This window comes from Meles meles, chromosome 4 (genome assembly GCF_922984935.1).
Source record: "Meles meles chromosome 4, mMelMel3.1 paternal haplotype, whole genome shotgun sequence".
In the NCBI taxonomy this organism is placed as follows: Eukaryota; Metazoa; Chordata; class Mammalia; order Carnivora; family Mustelidae; genus Meles; species Meles meles.
Window position 1 is genome coordinate 113,479,405 of NC_060069.1, and position 22,816 is coordinate 113,502,220.

The 22,816-nt window shown below is 38.6% G+C and overlaps 1 protein-coding gene across 3 annotated transcripts in view; it reads left to right on the top strand.

Moving 5' to 3' along the window:
* The first annotated feature begins 2,935 nt into the window (after window positions 1-2,935).
* The window catches only part of SENP7 (SUMO specific peptidase 7), a 145,792-nt gene continuing 125,911 nt past the window's right edge, over window positions 2,936-22,816 (top strand). Inside the window, exon 1 of one of the 3 annotated variants that reach the window (XM_046003303.1) lies at window positions 2,936-3,334. In XM_046003303.1, the coding sequence (XP_045859259.1) occupies window positions 3,295-3,334 (40 nt within the window). In that variant the 5' untranslated portion in view covers window positions 2,936-3,294. The remainder of the gene's footprint in view (window positions 3,335-22,816) is intronic. The other 2 variants (XM_046003304.1, XM_046003306.1) reach the window with 2 other exon arrangements.

Below are 22,816 nucleotides of genomic sequence, written 5' to 3' on the forward strand. Positions count from 1 at the left end.
CAGGGGTTCCTGGGTGGCTCAGTCAGTTAACTGTCTGTCTTCAGTTCAGGTTAGGATGGAGCCCAGGATAGGCTCCTTGTTCAGTGGGGAGTCTTATCCCTTTCTTCCACCCTATTCCGTCTCTCTCTCTCAAATAAATAAATAACTAAATAAATAAATCTTAAAAAAAACCCCACCTCTTTACATTCATATTGTACTTAAAGTTAATTCACATGTGATGAGAAAGGGCCTTTTGCAAATTTTATTAAGTTCTCTTCAAAGAAATTGTTAACCAAGGGATAAAATAAAGGGTTGATCAATTTCACACTGCCACTTTGTCTTGAAACTAGTAAAACAATACCCACGATACCCACTGTTTAGAACAAAAATACAGTGAATACCTAATTTAATAACTTTATATTCACTTTTAACGCTTAAAAACCATACCTATTGAGATAAAACCTGTCCATTCTCTCTTATAAAATACAGGGCTGAAGAATTTCTAATCTCAAATGATTTTAAAGATTTATTTATTTATTTATTTGACACACACAGAGAGATTACAAGTAGGCAGAGAAGCAGGCAGAGAGAGAAGGGGAAGCAGGCTCCCCGCTGAGCAGAGAGCTGGATGCTGGACTCCATCCCAGTACCCTGACAGGACCCTGAGATCATGACCTGAGCCGAAGGTAGAGGCTTAACCCATTGAGCCAACCAGGCATCCTCAAATGATTTTAATTTGAAAGGCTCTATACAGTGTGAGCTCAATGTACAAAAAAGAAATGACATAATTCCTAAACATACTAAGACAATCATTTTTTGGGGGTCTTTCTTATTTTTATTTAAAATGAGGAAACTTTCACCGGAGCACAGTAAAACACTATAAAATATCACTTAACCAGTCTTTCATAAAAGACAAAATGAGGTTGTTAAGTGACTTGCTCAAAAGCAGAAAATGAACTTTTAGTCCTTTAGTTATTTGCAATGTAATTAACTATAAGGCAGAGATGAATACTGTAACAATAAAAATACTGGTTAAAAAGCAAATTTGAAATTCTTGAGCTTCAAGTTCATCTATCTTTAGATGTTATTCAAAACAAGTTCCAATTCAAAGAAACAAACTGGCTTTCTAAAGTAGCAGAAATGGTATATTTGGTTCAACAAATTTAGACAATATATTTGCAAACTGAACTATTTAACTTCTTATAATTTCATTTCTTGTAAGTTAACTTCTTACTGCTAAACTTTAAAACCACTTAGTTTTATGGAAGCTCCTAGAAATGGATAAGGCCTACTTACACTTTCCTGTATTATGTTCCCCTGTCTCAGCTCTATTTCCATCTTTTGCCCTTAATTTGTTTCCTACAATATTGGCAAATGAATTAAGCTGGTTTGAATCTGGAATTAAATTGCTCAATTTAAAAAGTTGATTTATGAGGCATCTGGCTGGCTCAGTTAATGGAGCATGAGACTTTTGATCTCAGGGTTGTATATTCCAGCCCCACGTTGGTTACAAAGATTACTTAAAAATAAAAATAAGACAAGGGGTGCCTGTGTGGCTCAGTGGTTAGGTGTCTGCCTTCGGCTCAGGTCATGATCCCAGCATCCTGGGATCGAGTCCCACATCAGGCTCCCTGCTTGGTAGGAAGCCTGCTTCTCCCTCTCCCACTTTCCCTGCTTATATTCCCTCTCTCACTGTCTTTCTCTGTCAAATAAATAAATAAAATATTAAAAAAATAAAAATAAGACAAATCTTAAAAAAAAGTTTACTTGTAAGGAAACTTAAAATTGAGATATTCTTCTGTAAGCAGTGTTCTGATTTGTTAAGCAGAAATAAAATAGGGTCTCTAAATGAAACCTTCGTAGTGAACGTTAATCTCATCAAGCCGGGAAATATTCCTGCCTTTCAACTATTCCTTCCCAGTGAAACACTTCCCTGAGCTCAAACAGGCTTTTGCACCTGGAGGCTTAAGTATACCTCAGCACAGATCACAGAGTAATTAAGAGGCTTTGACTCAAGAAGAACAAGACTGGGCTCTAGTGGTGAGTTAGGCAAGTCCCTTTTTCGGCCTTGGTGAAACAGGGGGAGGGGATGGGATGTTAAGCTCAGGTAGCCCCAGGATCCCTTCTGGCTTGGAACATTCCAATATCACTTTGCCTTTGATTAAACCGCTCTGCTGAATTTTGTTTAACTTACTGTGATTACAGCTTCCACATTTAAAAAGAAATTACTCAAGTATATACATCGTGGCCAACAAAATAGGACAGTTTTCAAAACTGATGGGCCCTTTGAAAGACCTGAAAAAAAAAAAAGCAAATCAGTCTAAATATACTAGACTGAGTTCATTGAGGACTGGGCTAGTTCCCGAAGTACTGTAATAAAAGTTGAACGAATTTCAGTTTAAACCCATCCACTTTTATCACCTCAGCATTTTATATTTAAAAAAAATTGAGGTCTAGTTTTTCTTTCTTTCTGGGCCTTTAAAAATGACGAATTTGGGGGGCGCCCGAGTGTTAGGCGTCTGCCTTCGGCTCAGGTCATGATCGCAGGGTGCTGGGATCGAGCCCCATATCCGGCTCCTTGCTCAGCAGGGAGCCTGCTTCTCACTGTCTCACTCCTCCAGCTTGTGTTCCCTCTCTCGCTATGTCTCTCTCTGTCAAATAAATTAAGAAAAAAAAATGACGAATTTCAATTTAAAGAGATCCTGTTACTATGACATCTTTTCCTCAGCTGACCAAATACATTTCCACTCCAAATGCTAAACCAATAGCTAGGCTAACAGGAGACTTTACTGAGCTTGGGGACGCTCCTTGAGGACAAGTATATAAGAGAGATCGTGAGTAAAGTGATACTGAAAAAAGGGTAACATTTTAATTTAATTAAAAGAATAACGTTTTATTTTTTCTGGATGACCTCACGAGATCCACTAAATTACAGGAATTCCTATTCCCCTCTTTCAATTTTCGGTCTACCCGGTCTTCAAAGTAAACAAAGCCTCTGACGATCTCGGGCTAAAGTATGCACGCAGCCTCACTTTCCCATACGTGCACACATAATAAGAGAGACTGCTCTAAATAAGCACTCGCGGGGGCAAGCCGCAGAGAAAACAAGTCCCAGGAAGTGATTTCCGGGTGAGGTGGGAGGGGCGGCTGATTTCCGGTCTGAGGGCAGGCGACGGCTCTTGCGCAAGCGCTGTTCGTACTTTCCTGGCTTTTTTTTTTTTTTTCCTTTCTTCTCCCCTCCCCCTCCCTCCCCCAGCCTGAGGGGTCTTGAGGTGACAGCGACTGCAACTGCGAGTCCAGCAGGAGGAGGCGAAGATGGACAAGGGGAAAGCCGGGCGACGTCGATCTTCATCCGGTGAGAAAGGGTCAGAGGAGGGCTGAGCATATTCTCTTCCACCTTGGGCAAATGGGAGGCACAGGCGGCGACGGGTCCTGCGGCCCAGATCTGTGGGGCTCCGGCTGCCGCTGGGACTCTGGCTCGGGCTCGGCTCGTGCAGGGAGGGGAGGGGAAGGCAGGAGCGGAGGGGCGCGCACAATGGAAGACTCCCGGGTGGCCCCCGCCCCTGCGAGTCGCAGACCAAGTCCAAGCTGTCATCGAAGCCTTGGCCGCTTTCCACCCCAGCACCCCTTCCAGTTTTTCCTTCTTCCCTCAAACGCCTTGCTTGAGTCTCATCGGCCCAGGGATCTTCCCGGTTAGCTTGACGCTGTCCTGCCACGCCTTCCTTTAATTCCACCAATGTACCAGTTTCATTTCCAGCGCCTGACCCCACTTTTTCTCTTTTCCTTTGATTCTCCACTTTGCCTCTTTCTCACCGCCTTATCTCGGGGCAGGGAGAAGCGGCTGCAAAGAGGGAAAGGCGGGGCTTGCTAATTGACCCTTCATCCCTCAGGTAATTGCTGCAACAGGGTTTCTTTCTTCTCAGCAGACCCTCTTAGTAACCTTTTCCTTTTCCAGCCTCTTGCTGCTTCTTTCAGAAGTGATTAAAAAGTCAAACAAAGGATTTGAGGCCGTGCTTCCATTGTGTTTTTATTCTCAGCATATTTTTATTTTTGAAATTGTTATACGGTTTAAATGACTCTCTTCGGCTTGGGGTACTACATCTTGGAAACACAAAAGTGGAGTTAGGAGACATGAAGTGGAGCTCCTCCCAGTAACAAGTTTTTGTCAAAGATCTCATCCACTAAGAGTACCTCAGTTCCTCGCGTTAAGTCCTGTAGACGAACCAGAGGAGGAGAGGGGGGAGGACTCTATCTTTAGTAAGCTTTCAGTCTAGTACACAGACACCCAATGAATCAATTATTTCGTTTTATTTTCTCCTTCCTTACGGTACTGTTTGCAGAGTCAGTCTTAACAACCCCAAATTTATTAGGAGTCCCTTGTGGGAGTGTATCTCAAGCATTTTTCTGCCTTATTTGCAAAGGAGAGGTGGACAGGATTTATGGGACATTGGATGAAGCAATTAAAAACCTGAATCCCTTTTCATAAGCAACCGTTGTTATCCTATGTGCGTGTGGGTGTGTGTGTTCTAGGGATATTCTTTGCCTTTGAAAGTATGTGTATTACGTATATATAAATAGAGGCCTCCAATAGATCAGTGTTTGTTTTAATGTACTTTTTTTGTCCTCTAAGACCTTAATGTAAAATTTACATGTTGGGAAGATGCACGTTGTTTATCTGGTGTCTTTTGTGTGCTTTCTAATAGAACTTTATGGGCTGTATTCCTCAGTTTAAGTTGCACAGTCTTTTTTCAAAAGTGTATTTCATCTTGGTTTAATACATTTGAGGGGGGTGGAACAGGAGATATTAACCTGGTCCTTCAGCAAATCACATCTCCTTTCCCTTGTTACACTTAGAGTTATTTATTACAGTTAATTTGAAGCAAGTGGTTGTGGGAAGTAAAATTTGAAAACGAAGCTGTTATTTCTTAAAAGATGTTGATATATATGTTAGCTATCCCTCTGGAGACTTTTTCCCCCTGTTGACTTTCCTTTTGGAACTGTCCTTTCTCAAAAGTAATTGCTATTGTATTAAACCCATTCTCAAATTTAATATTACCTAGCTGTTCTCCTGTATTCATCTGGTTTTAAGAGATGAATATTAGTTTTTAAGAATGATTCTAAGTAGTGTATACTTAATTTTCACATAAATTATCAAGTAAAACTAATGATCAGTTGATTTGAAGGGATTCTGGGTTCTGTGTGACATTTATGGGCAAATATTTGCCATTTCATTAGGAGTGGTTGCTAACTTGACCTCATGACTGGAAGTGACATTTATGGTCATCAGGATTTCATAATACCCAAAGAGAGGAATTTGATTAGTAAAACAGGAAGACTTCTAAGTTAGAAGCAGAAGGTGGATAGCAGTAGAAAGAAAAAAACATGTTTAAGTTTCCACTGTGAGACTGCATTAGGTTTCCCTAAATGTTCTTCTGAATAAGGAAGAACTGTGAAGGGTTGTATAGTGTATTGCTCAGAACTCTTTTAGTTGCAAGTAGCAGAAACCCAGTTCCAGCCGGTTTAATCTACACACAAAATAAGAATTTATGGACTCATGTAACTGATAACTCTAAGAGTGGGATGGCTTCCAGCATGCTGTGTCTGTTTTAGGCATTGGTTGTTAAGGTATGGTCTAGAGGCCTCTGGGTTCCCTGAGACCCTAATGAGTCTGTGAGGTCAAAACTTTTTACAATAATTCTAAGATGTTGTTTGCCTTTTCCTCTTACTCTCCCACATATGTACAGTAGAGTTTTCCAGAGTCTGCATGACCTATATCATGACAAATTGAATGCAGAAGCAGATAGGGGAAAATAGTTGTCCTTTTTTTTTTTTTTAAAGGTTTTATTTATTTGTCGAGGAGACAGAGAGAGAGAGAGCGCGAGAGAGCGAGCGCACAAACAGGGAGAGTGGCAGGCAGTGGGGAAGCAGGCTCCCTGCTGAGCAAGGAGCCCAATGCTGGACTCCATCCCAAAACCCTGGGATTGTGACATGAGCTGAAGGTAGATGCTTAACTGACTGAGCCACCCAGGTGTCCCAAAACTATTGTTTTTTATTAAGCCAGACATTAAAGAGATTTGCAAATAGGTAAAATAATGCCATTCTTCTTAGTATTTTTATTTTTTAATATGTATTTTTAATTTTTAAGATTTTATTTATTTCAGAGACTGAGAGAGAGGGAGAGTGAGAGAGCACAAGCATGAGGGAGGGACAGAGGGAGAGGGAGAAGCAGGCTCCCCACTGAGCAGGAAGCCTGTTGTGGGGCTGGATCCCAGGACCCTGAGATCATGACCTGAGCTGAAGACAGACACTAAACCGACTGAGCCATCCCGGCACCCCATCTCCTCAGTATTTTAAAAAAAAAATAGTTATTTTTCATAAAAAAAAACCTTAGTCATGCTAGCATGCAATAAATTTATTGTTTTTAAATGAATTGGTAATTTTTTTTAATAATTAAAAAATTTTTAATAAACATATAATTTATTATTAGTCCCAGGGGTACAGGTCTGTGAATCGCCAGGTTTACACACTTCACAGCACTCACCATAGCACATACCCTCCCCAATGTCTATAACCCCACCACCCTCTCCCTACCCCCTCCCCCTGGCAACCCTCAGTTTGTTTTGTGAGATTAAGAGTCCCTTATGGTTTGTCTCCCTCCCGATCCCATCTTGTTTCATTTATTCTTTTGCTACCCCCCAAACCCCCCATGTTGCATCGCCACTTCCTCATATCAGGGAGATCATATGATAGTTGTCTTTCTCTGATTGACTTATTTCGCTAAGCGTAATACCCTCTAGTTCCATCCATGTTGTCGCAAATGGCAAGCTTTCATTTCTTTTGATGGCTGCATAGTATTCCATTGTGTATATATACCACATCTTCTTTATCCATTCATCTGTTGATGGACATCTAGGTTCTTTCCATAGTTTGGCTATTGTGAACATCACTGCTATAAACATTTGGGTGGATGTGCCCCTTTGGATCACTACATTTGTATCTTTAGGGTAAATACCCAGTAGTGCAATTGCTGAATCATAGGGTAGCTCTATTTTCAACTTTTTGAGGAACCTCCATGCTGTTTTCCAGAGTGATTGCACAAGCTTGCATTCCCATGAATTGGTAAATATTTTAAAATTGAAGGAAAAATGTTGTAAGTAAAAGAATTACAAAAGCTCTGATTACCTTACTTTTCTGGAATGTGGCCATGGAATCAGGAATTAAGCACAAAACACCTCTGAACACTGAGAGGAGAAATTACAAAATCTGTTGCTAAAGTTCACCCATGAGAAGCTTCTCATACATTTTCTCAGAATATATTGAATCTGTATTTTAAAATTATTTGTAACCCCAATGAGCATGAATACCTTACTTGCAAGTTCACTGCATATCAAAATCAGTAAACTAAGTGGGACACAGGTTAAAAAATCTGACACCAGAGACTGGTCTACTAACAGTTGAATGAAATAATAGTTAAATGTGTGGGTCACTCAAGGGAGAATGACCATTAGAAACTTTTAACAACAATAAAAGTGTAATAAAGTCATAGATAACAATTTTCAAATGAATCTTTTTTTTTTCCATTTTATTTTTTCAGCGTAACAGTATTCATTCTTTTTGCACAACACCCAGTGCTCCATGCAAAACGTGCCCTCCCCATTACCCACCACCTGTTCCCCCAACCTCCCACCCCTGACCCTTCAAAACCCTCAGGTGGTTTTTCAGAGTCCATAGTCTCTTATGGTTCGCCTCCCCTTCCAAATTTTTTTTTTTTTTTTTAATAAACATATAATGTATTTTTATCCCCAGGGGTACAGGTCTGTGAATCGCCAGGTTTACACACTTCACAGCACTCACGATAGCGAATCTTTTTTTTTAAAGATTTAATTAATTTATTTGACAGAGATCACAAGTAGGCAGAGAGGCAGAGAGAGAGAGAGACAGGGGGAAGCAGGCTCCCTCGGAGAGAGCCCGATGCGGGGCCCTATCCCAGGACCCTGGGATCATGACCTGAGTCAAAGGCAGAGGCTTTAACCCACTGAGCCACCCAGGCGCCCCTCAAATGAATCTTTGAATTAAACAGGATAGTTCAAGTGAATTTCAGGTTTTCAACTGATTGCTTCAGGCAACATCCTTGGAAATCTGTGTTGATTCTGTTAGTTTTTTGGTGGAATTTTACATTCTTTTTTATTTTTATTTTTTATTTATTTTTTAAAGGTTTATGTATTTATTTCACAGAGAGAGACATAGTGAGAGAGGGAGCACAAGCAGGAGGAGTGGGAGAGGAAGAAGCAGGCTCTCTGCTGAGTAGGAGGCCAATATGGGGCTCGATCTCAGGACCCTGAGATCATGACCTGAGCTGAAGGCAGGTGCTTAACTGCTGAGCCACCCAGGCACCCCTCTTTTTTTCTTTTAAATTATTTTTATTAGCCTGTAATGTATTATTTGCTTCAAGGGTACAGGTTTGTGATTCACTAGTCTTACACAATTCATAGTGCTCACATACCTCCCTAAGATCCATCACCCAGCCACCTATCCCACCACCCCCACCCTTCCACTCCAGTAACCCTCAGTTGGTTTCCTGAGATTGAAAGTCTCTTATGGTTTGTCTCCTTCTCTGGTTTCGTCCCATTTCATTTTTTCCTCTCTTCTCCCATGATCCTCTGCCTTGTTTCTCAAATTTCACATGTCAGCGAGATCATATGATAATTATCTTTCTCTGACTGACTTACTTTGCTTAGCATAATATTCTTCTAGTTCCGTCCACATTGCAAATGGCAAGATTTCATTTTTTGATGGCTGTGTAATATTCCTGTGGGGTGTGTGTGTGTGTATACCACATATTCTTTATCCATCTACTATCGATGGACATCTGGTGTCTTTCCATAGTTTGCCAAACGTGGACATTTTGCTATAAACATAGGGGTGCAGGTGCCCATTCAGGTCACTACATTTGTATCCTTGGGGCAAATACCCAGTAGTGCAATTGCTGGGTCATGGGGTAGCTCTTTTTTCAACTTTTTGAGGAACCTCAAAAACATTGTTTTCCGGGGCGCCTGGGTGGCTCAGTGGGTTAAAGCCTCTGCCTTCAGCTCAGGTCATGATCCCAGGGTTCTGGGATCGAGCCCCGCATCGGGCTCTCTGCTCCGTGGGAAGCCTGCTTTCTCCTCTCTCTCTGCCTGCTTGTGATCTCTGTCTGTCAAATAAATAAATAAAATCTTAAAAAAAAAAACCAACAAAAAAACCCCCAAAAACATTGTTTTCCAATGTGGCTGCACCAGGTTGCATTCCCACCAATGCTGTTAGGAGGGTTCCCCTTTCTCCACATTCTTGCCAACACCTGTTGTTTCCTGACTTGATAGTTTTAGCCATTCTGACTGGTGTGAGGTAGCATCTCATTGTGTTTTTTGTTTTGTTTTTTATTTTTTTTTAGGATTTTATTTATTTATTTGACAGAGAGAGAGACAGAGAGAGAGAGTGAACACAGGCAGAGGAGTGGGAGAGGAAGAAACGGGCTCTCCCTTGGAGCAGGGAGCCTGATGTGGGGCTGGATCCCAGGACCCTGGGATCGTGACCTGACCCGAAGGCACACGCTTAACAACTGAGCCATCCAGGCGCCCCCATTGTGGTTTTGATTATATTTCCCTGTTGCGGAGTGATGTTAAGCACTTTTTCATGTGTCTGTTGGCCATCTGGATGTCTTCTTTGCAGAAATGTCTGTTCATGCCTTTTGCCCATTTCCTGGTTGGTTTATTTGTTCTTTGCATGTTGAATTTGCTAAGTTTTTTATAGATTTTGGATACTAGCCCTTTATCTGATATGTCATTTGCAAATATCTTCTCCCATTCTGTCAGCTGTCTTTTGGTTTTGTTGACTGTTCCCTTTGCTGTGCAAAAGCTTTTGATGATGAAGTCCCAATAGTTCATTTTTGCCCTTGCTTCCCTTGCCTTTGGCAGTGTTTCTAGGAAGAAGTTCCTACAGCTGAGGTCGACGAGGTTGCTGCCTGTGTTCTCAAGGATTTTGAAGGATTCCTCTCTCACATTGAGGTCTTTCATCCATTTTGAATCTCTTTGTGTGTGGTGTAAGGAGATGGTCCAGTTTCATTCTTCTGCATGTGGTTGTCCAATTTTCCCCAATACCATTTGTTGAAGAGACTGTCTTTTTTCCATTGGACATTCTTTCCTGCTTTGTTGAAGATTAGTTGACCATAGAGGTGAGGGTCCATTTCTGGGTTCTCTGTTCTGTTCCACGGATCTATGTGTCTGTTTTTGTGCCAGTACCATTGTGTGTTGATGATTACAGCTTTGTAATAGAGCTTGAAGTCTGGAATTGTGATGCCACCATCTTTGTTTTTCTTTTCAACATTCCTCTGGCAATTTGGGGTCTTTTCTGGTTCCATACAAATTTTAGGATTATTTGTTCCATTTCTGTGAAAAAAGTTAATGGTATTTTGATAGGGATTACGTTAAATGTGTAGATTTACTCTAGGTATCATAGACAATTTCACAGTATTTGTTCTCCCAGTTCATGAGCATGGAACGTTTTTCCATTTCTTTGTGTATTCCTCAATTTCTTCCATGAGTACTTTATAGTTTTCTGAGTACAGATTCTTTGCATCTTTGGCTAGATTTATTCCTAGGTATCTTATGATTCTGGGTGCAATTACAAATGGAATTGACTCCTTAATTTATTTTTCTTCTGTCTTACTGTTGGTGTGTAGAAATGCACTGATTTCTGTGAATCAATTTTATACCCTGCCACTTTACTGAATTCCTGTATGAATTTTAGAAGTTTTGGGATGGAATCTTCTGGGTTTTCCACATAAAGTATCACATCATCTGCAAAGAGTGAGAGTTTGACTTCTTCTTTGCTGATTCGGATGCCTTTTATTTCTTGTTGTTGTCTGATTGCTGAGGTAGGACTTATAGTACTATATTGAAAAGCTGTAGTGAGAGTGGACATCCCTGCCATATGCCTGACCTTAAGGGAAAAGCTCTCAGTTTTCCCCATTGAGAATGATATTTGCTGTGGGTTTTTTATAGGTGGCTTTTATGATATTGAGGTATGTACCCTCTATTCCTACACTTTGAAGAGTTAATTAAGAAAGCATGCTTCACTTGGTCAAATGCTCATCTACTGAGTGTATCATATAGTTCTTTTTTTTTCCTTTATTAATGTTGTGTATCACATTGGTTGATTTGCAGATGTTGAACTAAGCTTGCAGTCCAGGAATAAATCCTACTTGATTATGGTGAATAATCCTTTTAATATATTGCTGGATCCTTTTGGCTAGTATTTTGGTGAGGATTTTAGCATCCATGTTGATGAGGGATATTGCTCTGTAATTCTCCTTTTTGATGAGGACTTTGTCTGGTTTTGGGATCAAGGTAATGCGGCCTCATGAAATGAGTTTGGAAGTTTTTCTTCCATTCCTATTTTTTTGGGAACAGTTTCAGAAGAACAGGTAATAATTCTTTAAATGTTTGGTAGAATTTCCCTGGGAAATTGTCTGTCTTTGGGGTCTTGTTTGTTGGGAGATTTTTTGATGGCTGCTTCAATCTCCTTATGGGTTATGGGCCTGTTCAAGTTTTCTATTTCTTCCTAGCTCAGTTTTGGTGGTTTATATGTCTATAGTAATGCATCCATTTCTGCCAGATTGTCTAATTTGTTGACATATAGTTGCTCATAATATGTTCTTGTAATTGTAGTTCTTTGATATTGGTTGTGATCTCTCCTCTTTCATTTGTGATTTTATTAATTTAGGTCCTTTCTATTTTGTTTTTGATAAGTCTGGTCAGGAGTTTATCAATCTTAGTAATTCTTTGAAAGAACCAGCTCCTAGTTTCGTTGAGCTGTTCTATTATTCTTTTGGTTTCTATTTCATTGATTTCTGCTCTGATCTTTATTATTTCCCTTCTCCTGCTGGGTTTAGGCTTTATATGATGTTCTTTCTCCATCTCCTTTAGGTGCAGGATTAAATTGTGTACTTGAGACCTTTTTTTGTTTCTTGAGAAAGACTTGTACTGTTATATACTTTCCACTGAGGACTGCCTTTGCTGCATCCCAATGATTTTGAACAGTTGTGTTTTCGTATGTTTCCATGAATTTTTATAAATTCTTCTTTAATTTCCTATTTGACCCGTTCATTCTTCAGTAAGATGGTCTAGCCTCCATGTATTTGAGTTCTTTCCAACTTTCATCTTGTGGTTGAGTCTTAGTTTCAAAGCATTGTGGTCTGAAAATATGCAGGAAATGATCCCAGTCTTTTGGTACTGGTTGAGACTGATTTTTGACCCAGAGTGTGATCTATTCTGGAGAATGTTCCACATGCATTAGAGAAGAATGTGTATTCTGTTGCTTTGGGATGGAATGTTCTGAATATATCTGTGAAATCCATCTGGTTCAGTGTGTCATTTAAAGCTCTTCTTTCCTTATTGATCTTTTGGTTAGATGAGCTGTCCATTTCAAAAGTGAGGGGGATGTTAAAGTCCCCTACTGTTATTGTATGATTGTTGATGTGTTTCTTTGATTTTGTTATTTATTGGATTATATAATTGGCTGCTCCCATGTTAGGGGCATAGATATATAAAATTGTTAGATCTTCTTTTTGGACAGACCCTTTAAGTATGATATAGTGTCCTTCCTCATCTCTTATTGTAGTCTTTGGTTTAAATTCTAATTCGTCTGCTATAAAGATTGCCTCCCCAGTTTTCTTTTTTGTCCATTAGCATGGGAAATTATTTTCCACCCCCTCACTTTAAATCTGGAGGTGTCTTTGGTTCTAAAATGAGTTTCTTGCAGACAGCATATTGATGGATCTTGTTTTTTTATCCATTCTGATACCCTGTGTCTTTTGATTGGGGCATTTAGCCCATTCACATTCAGGTAACTATTGAAAAATATGAAATTAGTGCCATTGTATTGCCTGTAAGGTGACTGTTAATGTCTCTGTTTCTTTCTGATCTGTGTTACTTTTAGGCTTTCTCTTTGTTTAGAGGACTCTTTTTAATATTTCTTGTAGGGCTGGTTTGTTGATTGCAAACTCTTTTAGTTTTTGTTTGTTTTGGAAGCTTTTTATCTCTCCTTCTATTTTTAATGACAGACTAGCTGAATATAGTATTCTTGGGTGCATATTTTTCTCGTTTAGTGCCCTGAATATATCATGCCAGTCCTTTCTGGCCTGCCAGTTTTCTGTGGATAGGTCTGCTGCCAAGCTAATATTTCTACTGTTACAGGGTACAGACCTCTTTTCTTGAGCTGCTTTCAGGATTTTCTCTTTGTCTCTGAAATTTTAAAATTTTACTATTAAATTTGGGGTGTTGACCTGTTATTGATTTTGAGGGGAGGTTCTAGAATTTGATGCCTGTTTCCTTCCCGGGATTAGGGAAGTTCTCTGCTATAATTTGCTCCAATATATCTTCTGCCCCTCTGTCTTTCTTCTTCTTCCGGGATCCCAATTATTCTAATATTGTTTCGCTTTATGGTATCATTTGTCTCTTGACTTCTCCCATGGTGACCCAGTAGTTGTTTATCTCTCTTTGTCTGAGCTTCTTTATTCTCCATCATTTGGTCTTCTGTATCACTGATTCTCTTTTCTGCCTTACTTATCCTAGTAGTTAGAGCCTATATTTTTGGTTGCATTTCATTGATAGCTTTTTTGATTTCAACTTGGTTAGGTTTTGTTTCTCCAGAGAGGAATTCTCTAGTATCTTCTGTGCTTTTTTTCAAGTCCAGCTAGTATCTTTATAATTGTCATTCTGAACTCTAATTCTGATAGTTTACTAATGTCCATGTCAATTAGGTCACTGGCAGTTAGTACTGCCTCTTGTTTTTGTTTTTTTTTTAAGTGAGTTTTTCTGTTTTGTCATTTTGTCTAGAGAAAAATAGGTGAATGAGAAAACAAAATACTAAAAGGGAAACAGTGACCCCAGAGAAATATACACTAAACAAATCAGAAGAGACCCAAAACTGGGGGAAAGGAAAAAAAAAAAAAAAAGGAATATAACCAGGCTGTTGAAAAGAACAGAGCCACACACTAGATTTTGGTTGAATTTTGGTGTGCTAGGAGAAACTAACTCTTAAAATTTTAAAGAAAGAAAAACTTACAAATACCCCCAAGTCAGGGTAAATACAATGAAGGGATGGGATATGATTGTAAAAATGAAAATTAAAAAAGATTTAAAATAATGAATCAATAAGATACTAAGTTGGTTGAAAAAAGAAAGAAGAAAAATTAAAAAAAATAAGAAGGAGAAAATGTAATCAGATGGGTGAATAGAACAAAGTCATACACTAGATTTAGGGTATAATTTGGCCTGTTAAAAGCAACTGCATCCCAAAATTTTAAAGAAAGAAAAACTTATATTTATACAAAAAATAAGGTTAAATAGAATGAAGGGGTAGAATATGACTTTAGAAAAGAAAATTAAAAAATATTTTAAAATTGGAATTGATAAGATAAGAAGCTCATTGAAAAAGAAGAAAAGCTCAAAGAAAAATGAAATAGAAAATAAAAAATAAAGTTAAAAAATTAACTTTGAAAGACTAAAGAATCATGGGGAAAAAGCCATGAATTCTATGCACTGTATTCTCCTAGTGTTGGAGTTTTGCAGTTCTCATTTATCAGTAAACTTGGTCTTGGCTTGATGTTCTTGCTGATCTTCTCAGGGAGGGGCCTGTTGCAGTGATTCTTGAATGTCTTTGGTCCAGGAGGAATTGCACCACCATGGCCAGGGACGAGGCTAAGTACTTTGCTTGGGTTTGTTCTCGATAGCTTTTGTTCCCTGAAGGCTTTTCATGCAGCTTTAGAGGACAAGAATGAAAATGGCAGCCTCCCAATCTCTAGTCCCTGAGGAGCTGAGAGTTTGCACCTCAATCCTCAGTGCACCCTAGAGAAAAGCAGTTAATCACTCCTGCTTCCCTGGTCTCCGGCCACAGTCTGTGCTCACCTGGATTGTGACTGAGCATTTCTATCTCTGGCACATGACCTCATTTGGAGTCTCCAAACCCAGCAGATTCCTGTGCTGTGCTTCATGCCACTCCTCCCAGGGGAAGAAGCAGAGTCTTCCTGGATCTGCCACTTGTTGGGCTGAACTGTGCTGCAGATCACAGTTTATGGCAACCCTGAGCTGAGAACTCACTCCTTGGCTTACTATGGCCAGCTTCCCCACTTCAGTACATGGGAGCTCTGCCCCACTCAGGCACCCTCAGTCTTTCTTTGACCCCGAGGGTCCTGAAACCAGACTCTCCCAGGGAGGATTCCACCCCTGCTTAGCCACTGGAGCAACCTCCCTCCTCAGAGTAGACTTCTAAAAGTTCTGATTTTGTGTGCTGCTGCTCTATCACTTGGCTGGTAGCTGGCTGATGGAGGCTTTCTCCCGCCCTGCAGTCTGTCTTTCAGTGTATTGCCTCCGATTCACTTCTCCGCATGTCCCACCTTCCAAAAAGTCATTGCTTTTCTGTTCATAGAGTTGCTGCTATTCTTTTCTTCCATCTCCTGTTGAGTTCATAGGTGTTCAGAATGGTTTGATAACTATCTAGCTGAATACCTGGGACCATATGAAATTTAGGTCTTCTACTCCTCTGCCATCTTGCTAGCACAGGCACTCTCATTTAAGTTAAGGATACATTTTTTTTTTTTTTTGAGTACTTCGGTAGCAAGCAGTGTACTGAGAATTTTACAAACTTTAGTTCTTTCAGAAGCCGCATAAGGTGGTTATTATTTCTGATTTACAGAGGAGGAAATTGGATTTTAGGGAGGGTAAACAACCATTAGCAATAGCAAGCAATAAACAGCTAAGATTCAAAATCTGGTCTTTCTAATTACAAAATATGTAATTTTATCTTCTTTTACTGCCACAGGACATTAGGTAGTCTTACTTGGGAAAAATAAGTTTCTCTGGGCAAATATGATTGATTAAATATGATTAAAAATATGATTAAAATAAGAAAATTTTATTTATTGCAGGATTTATAGAGCCTTTTGCTGTTGTACACTGTGCCTCTTCAGGAGAGTAACTGAGCATGCACTGTTGTTCAAACTTGCTTGATTTTGAAACTCTTCCCTCTGTCCAGTGTCATCTTGAGGATCTGAGTGTCCCATGCTGATACAACTTTTTTCAGTAGGCTCAGGTGATGTCTGCATCATTTGCATTGTAAGTGTAATGAGCCATGATTGTAGTTCAATATCAGAATTTGTAATTAATCATGATTAAAAGTTACATTATTTGTGTAGATATTAGCTGAAGCCATGGGAATGAATAGGATTACACACAGGTGATATAGATTAAGAAAAGTCTTCAAAGTAGGGAGGAATAGACATTGGTAGGCAGCTGGGCAAATCAGGAAAGAGAGGTTTGGGAAGCAAGGCAGGAGAGTGAAAAGCAATGTAGATTAGAGGTAAAATAGTGTGAGGGTCCTGACTTTGGCAGTTAGGAGGTCAATTTGACCACTGGTTGTAGTAGGGACAAAAGCCAGATTTTAAGAGGCTGAATGAAACAAGAAAAATAGGATTAAAAAAATTTTCTGAAACAAGTTGGAGTAGGAAATTAGGTAGAAAGGAATTTTTTTTCATAGACTCTAGAGACTTAAATCAAGTTGGTAGGGAGTGGGAAAGGGGTGAGTAGAGAGAGAAAGATAGTAAGTAGGAGATAATTGGCGGGGTGAGGTTTCAGAAGAAACGGGGAGATTGGAATAAAAAGATAGTTTCTTGAGATATGCAGAAAGGGAAGATGGATAAAAATACATAGAATTTTGAGAAGTTAAGGCTATTATAGTCATGCTTCTATGCAAAGTAAGGAAAAATAATCTTTGGAAAAGGACTGTCAAATGGTATTGGTAGCTCAAAATGGACTAGGTGGTCAATTAGGCATGAATAAAGGAATTGTTAAGTAATTTTGAAAGTCACTGAAACAAGTGTAAGTTTTGTAGTACTACTACTACTAGTAAGTGTAAGTTTTATAGTACTACTACTACTGCTAGTAGTAACAGTAGTTGCAGTTACTATTATGTGACTTTCTTCAGCAGTGCTATGGAATCTAGCAGCAAGAATTTGGAAAAAAACGAATTTAGTTTTAATTAAGGTTAAAGGGTAGGACAAGACATGGGGCAAAACATGGGTTCACTGTGAGTGAGGAAATGAAATGTCAAAGAACTGTGGGATGTAGAATGTAGTTCGCTTCTGAGTACTTGAGAAGTATAACAATATTCCTCCCATCCAAGTACTAACCAGGCCCGACCCTGCTTAGCTTCCGAGATCAGACGAGATCGGGCGCGTTCAGGGTGGTATGGCCGTAGACTAACAATATTCCTTAAGTCCATTCACAAATGTATGTTGTTGAAATGAGGATATGTAGAAGTTTGTTGGAGTAAATTGACATGTCTCTTGTTTTGAGGGAGTTGATTTATGGACGTTTTAGAGCTTCACAATGATGGTAAATTTTAGAGATTTTTATTTTTATTTTTATTTAAATTTCTGCCTATCTAGAAAACTATGAATCAAGTATCAGAGAATTCTGGGAATGTTGGAGAGGGTATTGGTCAGTACATGGCAATCACAAATATAGCTAAGGTAATATAATAAACTTAGGGGAATTTTAAAGAAGAATTATTGGAATAAAGATAAAATATTAATTGGAAGTGGTGGTGGGAGGAGGAAATTGTTAATCCATACTCCTGATTTTATAAGTGTGAGAAGAATCTTGAGAGAACTTTAAAAAATTAGCATAGTCAGTAAAAAGCTAGGATTCAGGTAAACTAAGGTGGAGGAAATGCTCCAGGAAAAGATTCAGAATTTAAGAACGTTATACTGATTCTGGAAAGGAATTTAGTGGGCAAGGGAAGAGATGGAGAAGAATGTGGATGATGGGTAGAATTGAATACATAAAACATGAGAGACCAGCAAGACAATAGCTGTGGGGACTGACATCTGGGGTGGTGAATGTGATTCCCAGGTCTGATGATGGAAGACAGAGAATTGGAAAGTAGATAAGAGAGACATGATAACTCAGGGAATGGGTTATGGGTAGGATTTGTAGCTTCAAAGATCCAGATTGGAATTTTGTTATTTTGGTGTTGTCTCAAAACTGCCTTTGAGGTGGGTAACTCTAATAGGATTCTTTAATAATTTAGAAGGCTAATATGGGTTGCTTTATCCTACTTTGTATTTCTTAATAATGATAACTCACCTCTTGCGTGCACCTGGAATGTACTGTTCTTTCATCCATTTCTGCCTATCTAAAATTTGCTCATTATCTAAAACTTCAAAGCTCAGTTCAGTTGTGTCTTTCCAAGAACTATATCCTAATTAACTCAAACTTAGAACAAATCATATCTATTTCTGAACTTCCATGGGTCTTAGCACTTCTTACATGATATTTATACTAGTTTCCATCATATATTTTAGCTTCCTAAATTGTTTTAACTTCTGCTGTTACTCTGTTAACTACGACACGGCGACTGTCTTATTAATCTTATATCCCCAAAGCATCCGACATGCCTGGAGTGTACTGGTTAAGAAAGCTACCTCTGGGGGTGCCTGGGTGGCTCAGTCAGCTAAGCGTCTGATCCCACACTCTTGGGATGGAGCCCTGCATCAGTCTCCCTGCTCAGCGGGCAGCCTGCTTCTCCCTCTCCCACTCCCCCTGCTTGTGTTCCCTCTCTCGCTGTGTGTCTCTCTGTCAAATAAATAAATAAAATCTTAAAAAAAAAGATAGCTACCTCTGGTATTAGATCAGTAATGAATCAACATGGTGACTTTGGGAGAGTTATTTGGGTTCTTTTTTTTTTTTTTAATATTTTATTTATTTGACAGAGAGAAATCACAACTAGGCAGAGAGAGGAGGAAGCAGGCTCCCCGCGGAGCAGAGAGCCTGATGCGGGGCTTGATCCCAGGACCCTGGTACCATGACCTGAGCCGAAGGCAGAGGCTATTTGGGTTCTTCAGACATAAATTTTTCATCTGTAAAATGGTGATAATACTGTTGCTGATCTAAGAAGGCTTTCATAAAGACTAAATAAAAATAATTTGGGTACTTAGCCTAGTGGCTGGCAATGGTAACCATTATTATCTTAACTAAATGCTTGTGGAGTAAATGAGTGAGTGAGTGCTTCCACAGTCTACTTGGGAAAAAGTCATGTTTTTCAACTGTTTGACTCATGTATTTAGAATGAGAATAATTAGATTTTCCTGTGTGCTAATACTAATATACTGTGGTCTCTTAAAGAGTAATATTTCAGTATAAACTGTTAAAATAATAATTACCATTTATTTTGTACTAACTATATGCCAGACACATGCTAAATGATATAGGCCATCTCACTTTAATCTTAATTGAAAAGTTGGATATTCTTCTTTGTTTTAGAGTCTCAAAAGTCACAAGAAAGCCAGGATAGAAATTTAGGTTGTCAAACTTTAAAATTGTTAATTTTTGAGTACCACACTATAGCAGATAATCCCAAGAGGCACATCATATGTTTCTTTAAATGCCCCCAAGCCAATGTATATAAGATGGAATAGCTCAATTATAAAAACCCCTAAAATTGTGGGAAGTCACAAGAATATTAATTTTATTTATTTATTTATTTAAGTTTATTTTTTAAAAATATTTTATTTATTTATTTGACAGAGAGAGAGGTCACAAGTAGGCAGAGAGGCAGGCAGAGAGAGGAGGAAGCAGGCTCTCCGCGGAGCAGAGAGCCCGATGTGGGGCTCGATCCCAGGACCCCGAGATCATGACCTGAGCCGAAGGCAGAGGCTTAAACCACTGAGCCACCCAGGCGCCCCAAGAATATTAATTTTAAAGGAAATAAGGAAACAACGCTGTAAAACAGGATAGCTGCATTTTTTTTTTTTGATAGATGCATTTTTAACTCATGAGTGAGTTTGGGAGTATTAATCTATAAATTACAATTATATTAATATAATTATATGTAATATAAATTATATTAATATTACATTATTATACATACAATATAATATTAATAACAATAACATATATATAATTATATATTATTATGTTAATTAACATATAATGTATTTTTTGTTTTGAGATACAGGTCTGTGAATCATCAGGCTTACACCACTCATAGCACTCACCATAGTACATACCTTCCCCAATGTCCATCACCCAGCCACCCTGTCCGTCCCTCCTCCCTTCTAGCAACCCTCAGTTTGTTTCCTGAGATTAAGAGCCTTTTATGGTTTGTCTCCCCTGGCCCATCTTGTTTCATTTTTCCCTCCCTTCCCCCTATGCCCCCCCACCCTGCCTCTCAGTTCCTTATATCAGAGAGATCATATGATAATTATTTTTCTCTGACTGACTTATTTCACTTAGCATAATACCCTCTAGTTCCATCCACATCTTTGCAAATGGCAAGATTTCATGTTTTTGATGGCTGCATAATATTCGTGTGTGTGTGTGTACACACACCACATATATACACCAGATGTGTACACCATATCTTCTTTATCCATTCATATGTTGATGGACATCTGGGTTCTTTCATAGCTTGGCCATTGTGGACATTGCTGCTATAAACATTGGGTGCAGGGGCCCCTTTGGGATCACTACATTTGTGTCTTTGGGATAAACCCTCAGTAGTACAATTGCTGGGTCATAGGGTAGCGCTATTTTCAACTTTTTGAGTAAAAGTAAGGGCTTTCTTAGCATTTATTTAAACATTTTTATTTTTGGTAGTCTAAGGAATGCTACATTACTGGAAATAATTTAAAATTATCAAAAGCTTAAATATAGAGGTTAGATAATTTTTTTTTTAATATTTTATTTATTTGACAGAGAAATCACAACTAGGCAGAGAGGCAGGCAGAGAGAGAGGAGGAAGCAGGCTCCCCACGGAGCAGAGAGCCCAATGTGGGGCTCGATCCCAGGACCCTGGGATCATGACCTGAGCTGGAAGGCAGAGGCTTTAGCCACTGAGCCACCCAGGCGCCCTGAGGTTAGATAATTTTTATATTAGTGTTTGTTTCAGGAAATGCATATATAGGCATGTCTTGTTTTATTGTGCTTGCTTTATTGTGTTTTGCAGATAATACGTTTTTTACAAATTGAAACTTTGTGGCACAATTTTTCCAATGGCATTTGCTTGCTTCATGTCTGTGTGTCACATGCTGGTAGTTCTTGCAGTATTTCAAACTTCCATTATTATAGTTGTTATGGTGATTGGTGATCAGTGATCTATGATGTTACTTTTGTGAATTGTTTTAGGGTGCCACGAACCACACCCATATAAGACACCAAACTTAATAAATGTGTGTGTGTTCTGATTGCTCTACTGACTGGCTGTTCTCTGTCTGTTCTTCTCCTCGGGCCTCCCTATTCCCTAAGACATGCTGAAAGGTCAGAAGATGGTTAGCATTTTTAAGCAATTAGGTGTTTTTAATTAAGGTATGTGTATGATTATTTTAGACATAGTCCTGTTGCACACGTAATAAACTTCAGTAGAGTCTAGACATAACTTTGATATGTACCAGGAAACCAAAAAATTCTTTTGACTCACTTTATTGTGATACTTTATTGTGGTATGAAGTATACCTGTAGTGAATTACTGCTATGTATTATGAACTTAGAGAAATTATTGCAGCTGTATAGATTTTTGAATTAGGTATAGTCCATTTGTTATAGCTGTTGTTTTTAAAGCTTTTTTTGTTTTGTTTTTAAGTTGAAGTAGTACAGCATGGTACACATATCTTTAGTATAGTTTGATGACTTTTTGTACTTGTATAAAAATACTGTGTAACAGTCACCTAAATCAAGACATAGAACATTTCCAGCATCTCAGAAGGCTTATTTGTATCCTGTTCTAGTCAGTATTCTTTCTCTCCTCAGGTACTCTCATTTCAAGGCTTTTGCCCATCTTGAAGATTTGTTGTCTTGCCTTTGCTTTGTAGTTCTTTATAATTTTGGTCTGAGTCCTTTGACAGATGTATGTATTATATAGTATTATTAACTGTCCCCATGCTGTATGTGGATAAATGTATGATAAATAATAATCTTCCAGTCTGTGGCTTGACTTCTTACTCTCTTAATGATGAGGTTTGATGAGTTTTAATGAAGTTAAGTTTATTAATCTTTTCCTTTATGGCTAATGCTAATTATGTCTTGTTTAAGAAATTTTTGCCTACCCTAAGGTCATGAAGTTATTCCCCTCCTTTTTGTTGTAGAAGCTTTATTTGTTTTATCTTTGGCATTTAAATCTATGATCCATTTAAAATTAACTTTTGTTTATAGTGTGAGGTAGAGGTCAAGCTTTATTATTTCCCTTTTGGTTATCAGATTGCTTCAGCATTACTTACTATAAAGATAATCTCTTTCTTACCTAATTGTAGTGATACCTTTTTTTAAGTAAGTGACCATATATGGATGGATTTGTACTGTTAATTTTTATTATGAAATCTGTGATATATTCCAGTAAATTATAAGTTCCTGAAAAGCTTAGACTGTGTTTAATTTGCTTATTACACTATCCCTACTGCCTAACATGCCAGGCACATAATAGACATTCAGTAAATATTTGCTGATTAAATGAAAGAATCATAAAGGAAAAATCCACAGGAAGTTTGAAAAATGTTGGTGAGGAGACAGTTAAACTGTTCCTAGTTGCCGAGATGCCTAGATATGTAGTAGAACTGGAAGTCTTTTTGTAGAATATTCTAAACATACCTCTTACCTTTTGTTTAACCCTTCCTTCCTGCAACCTCCCCTATTACAAATGTTTATCAGGTCACATGGTTCAAATAGCATTTATTAAACACCTATTGGACTTTTTCCAGGGAATATATTATTTAGTTCTTAGAGCCGCATTTTCTTTTTTCTATTGTCAT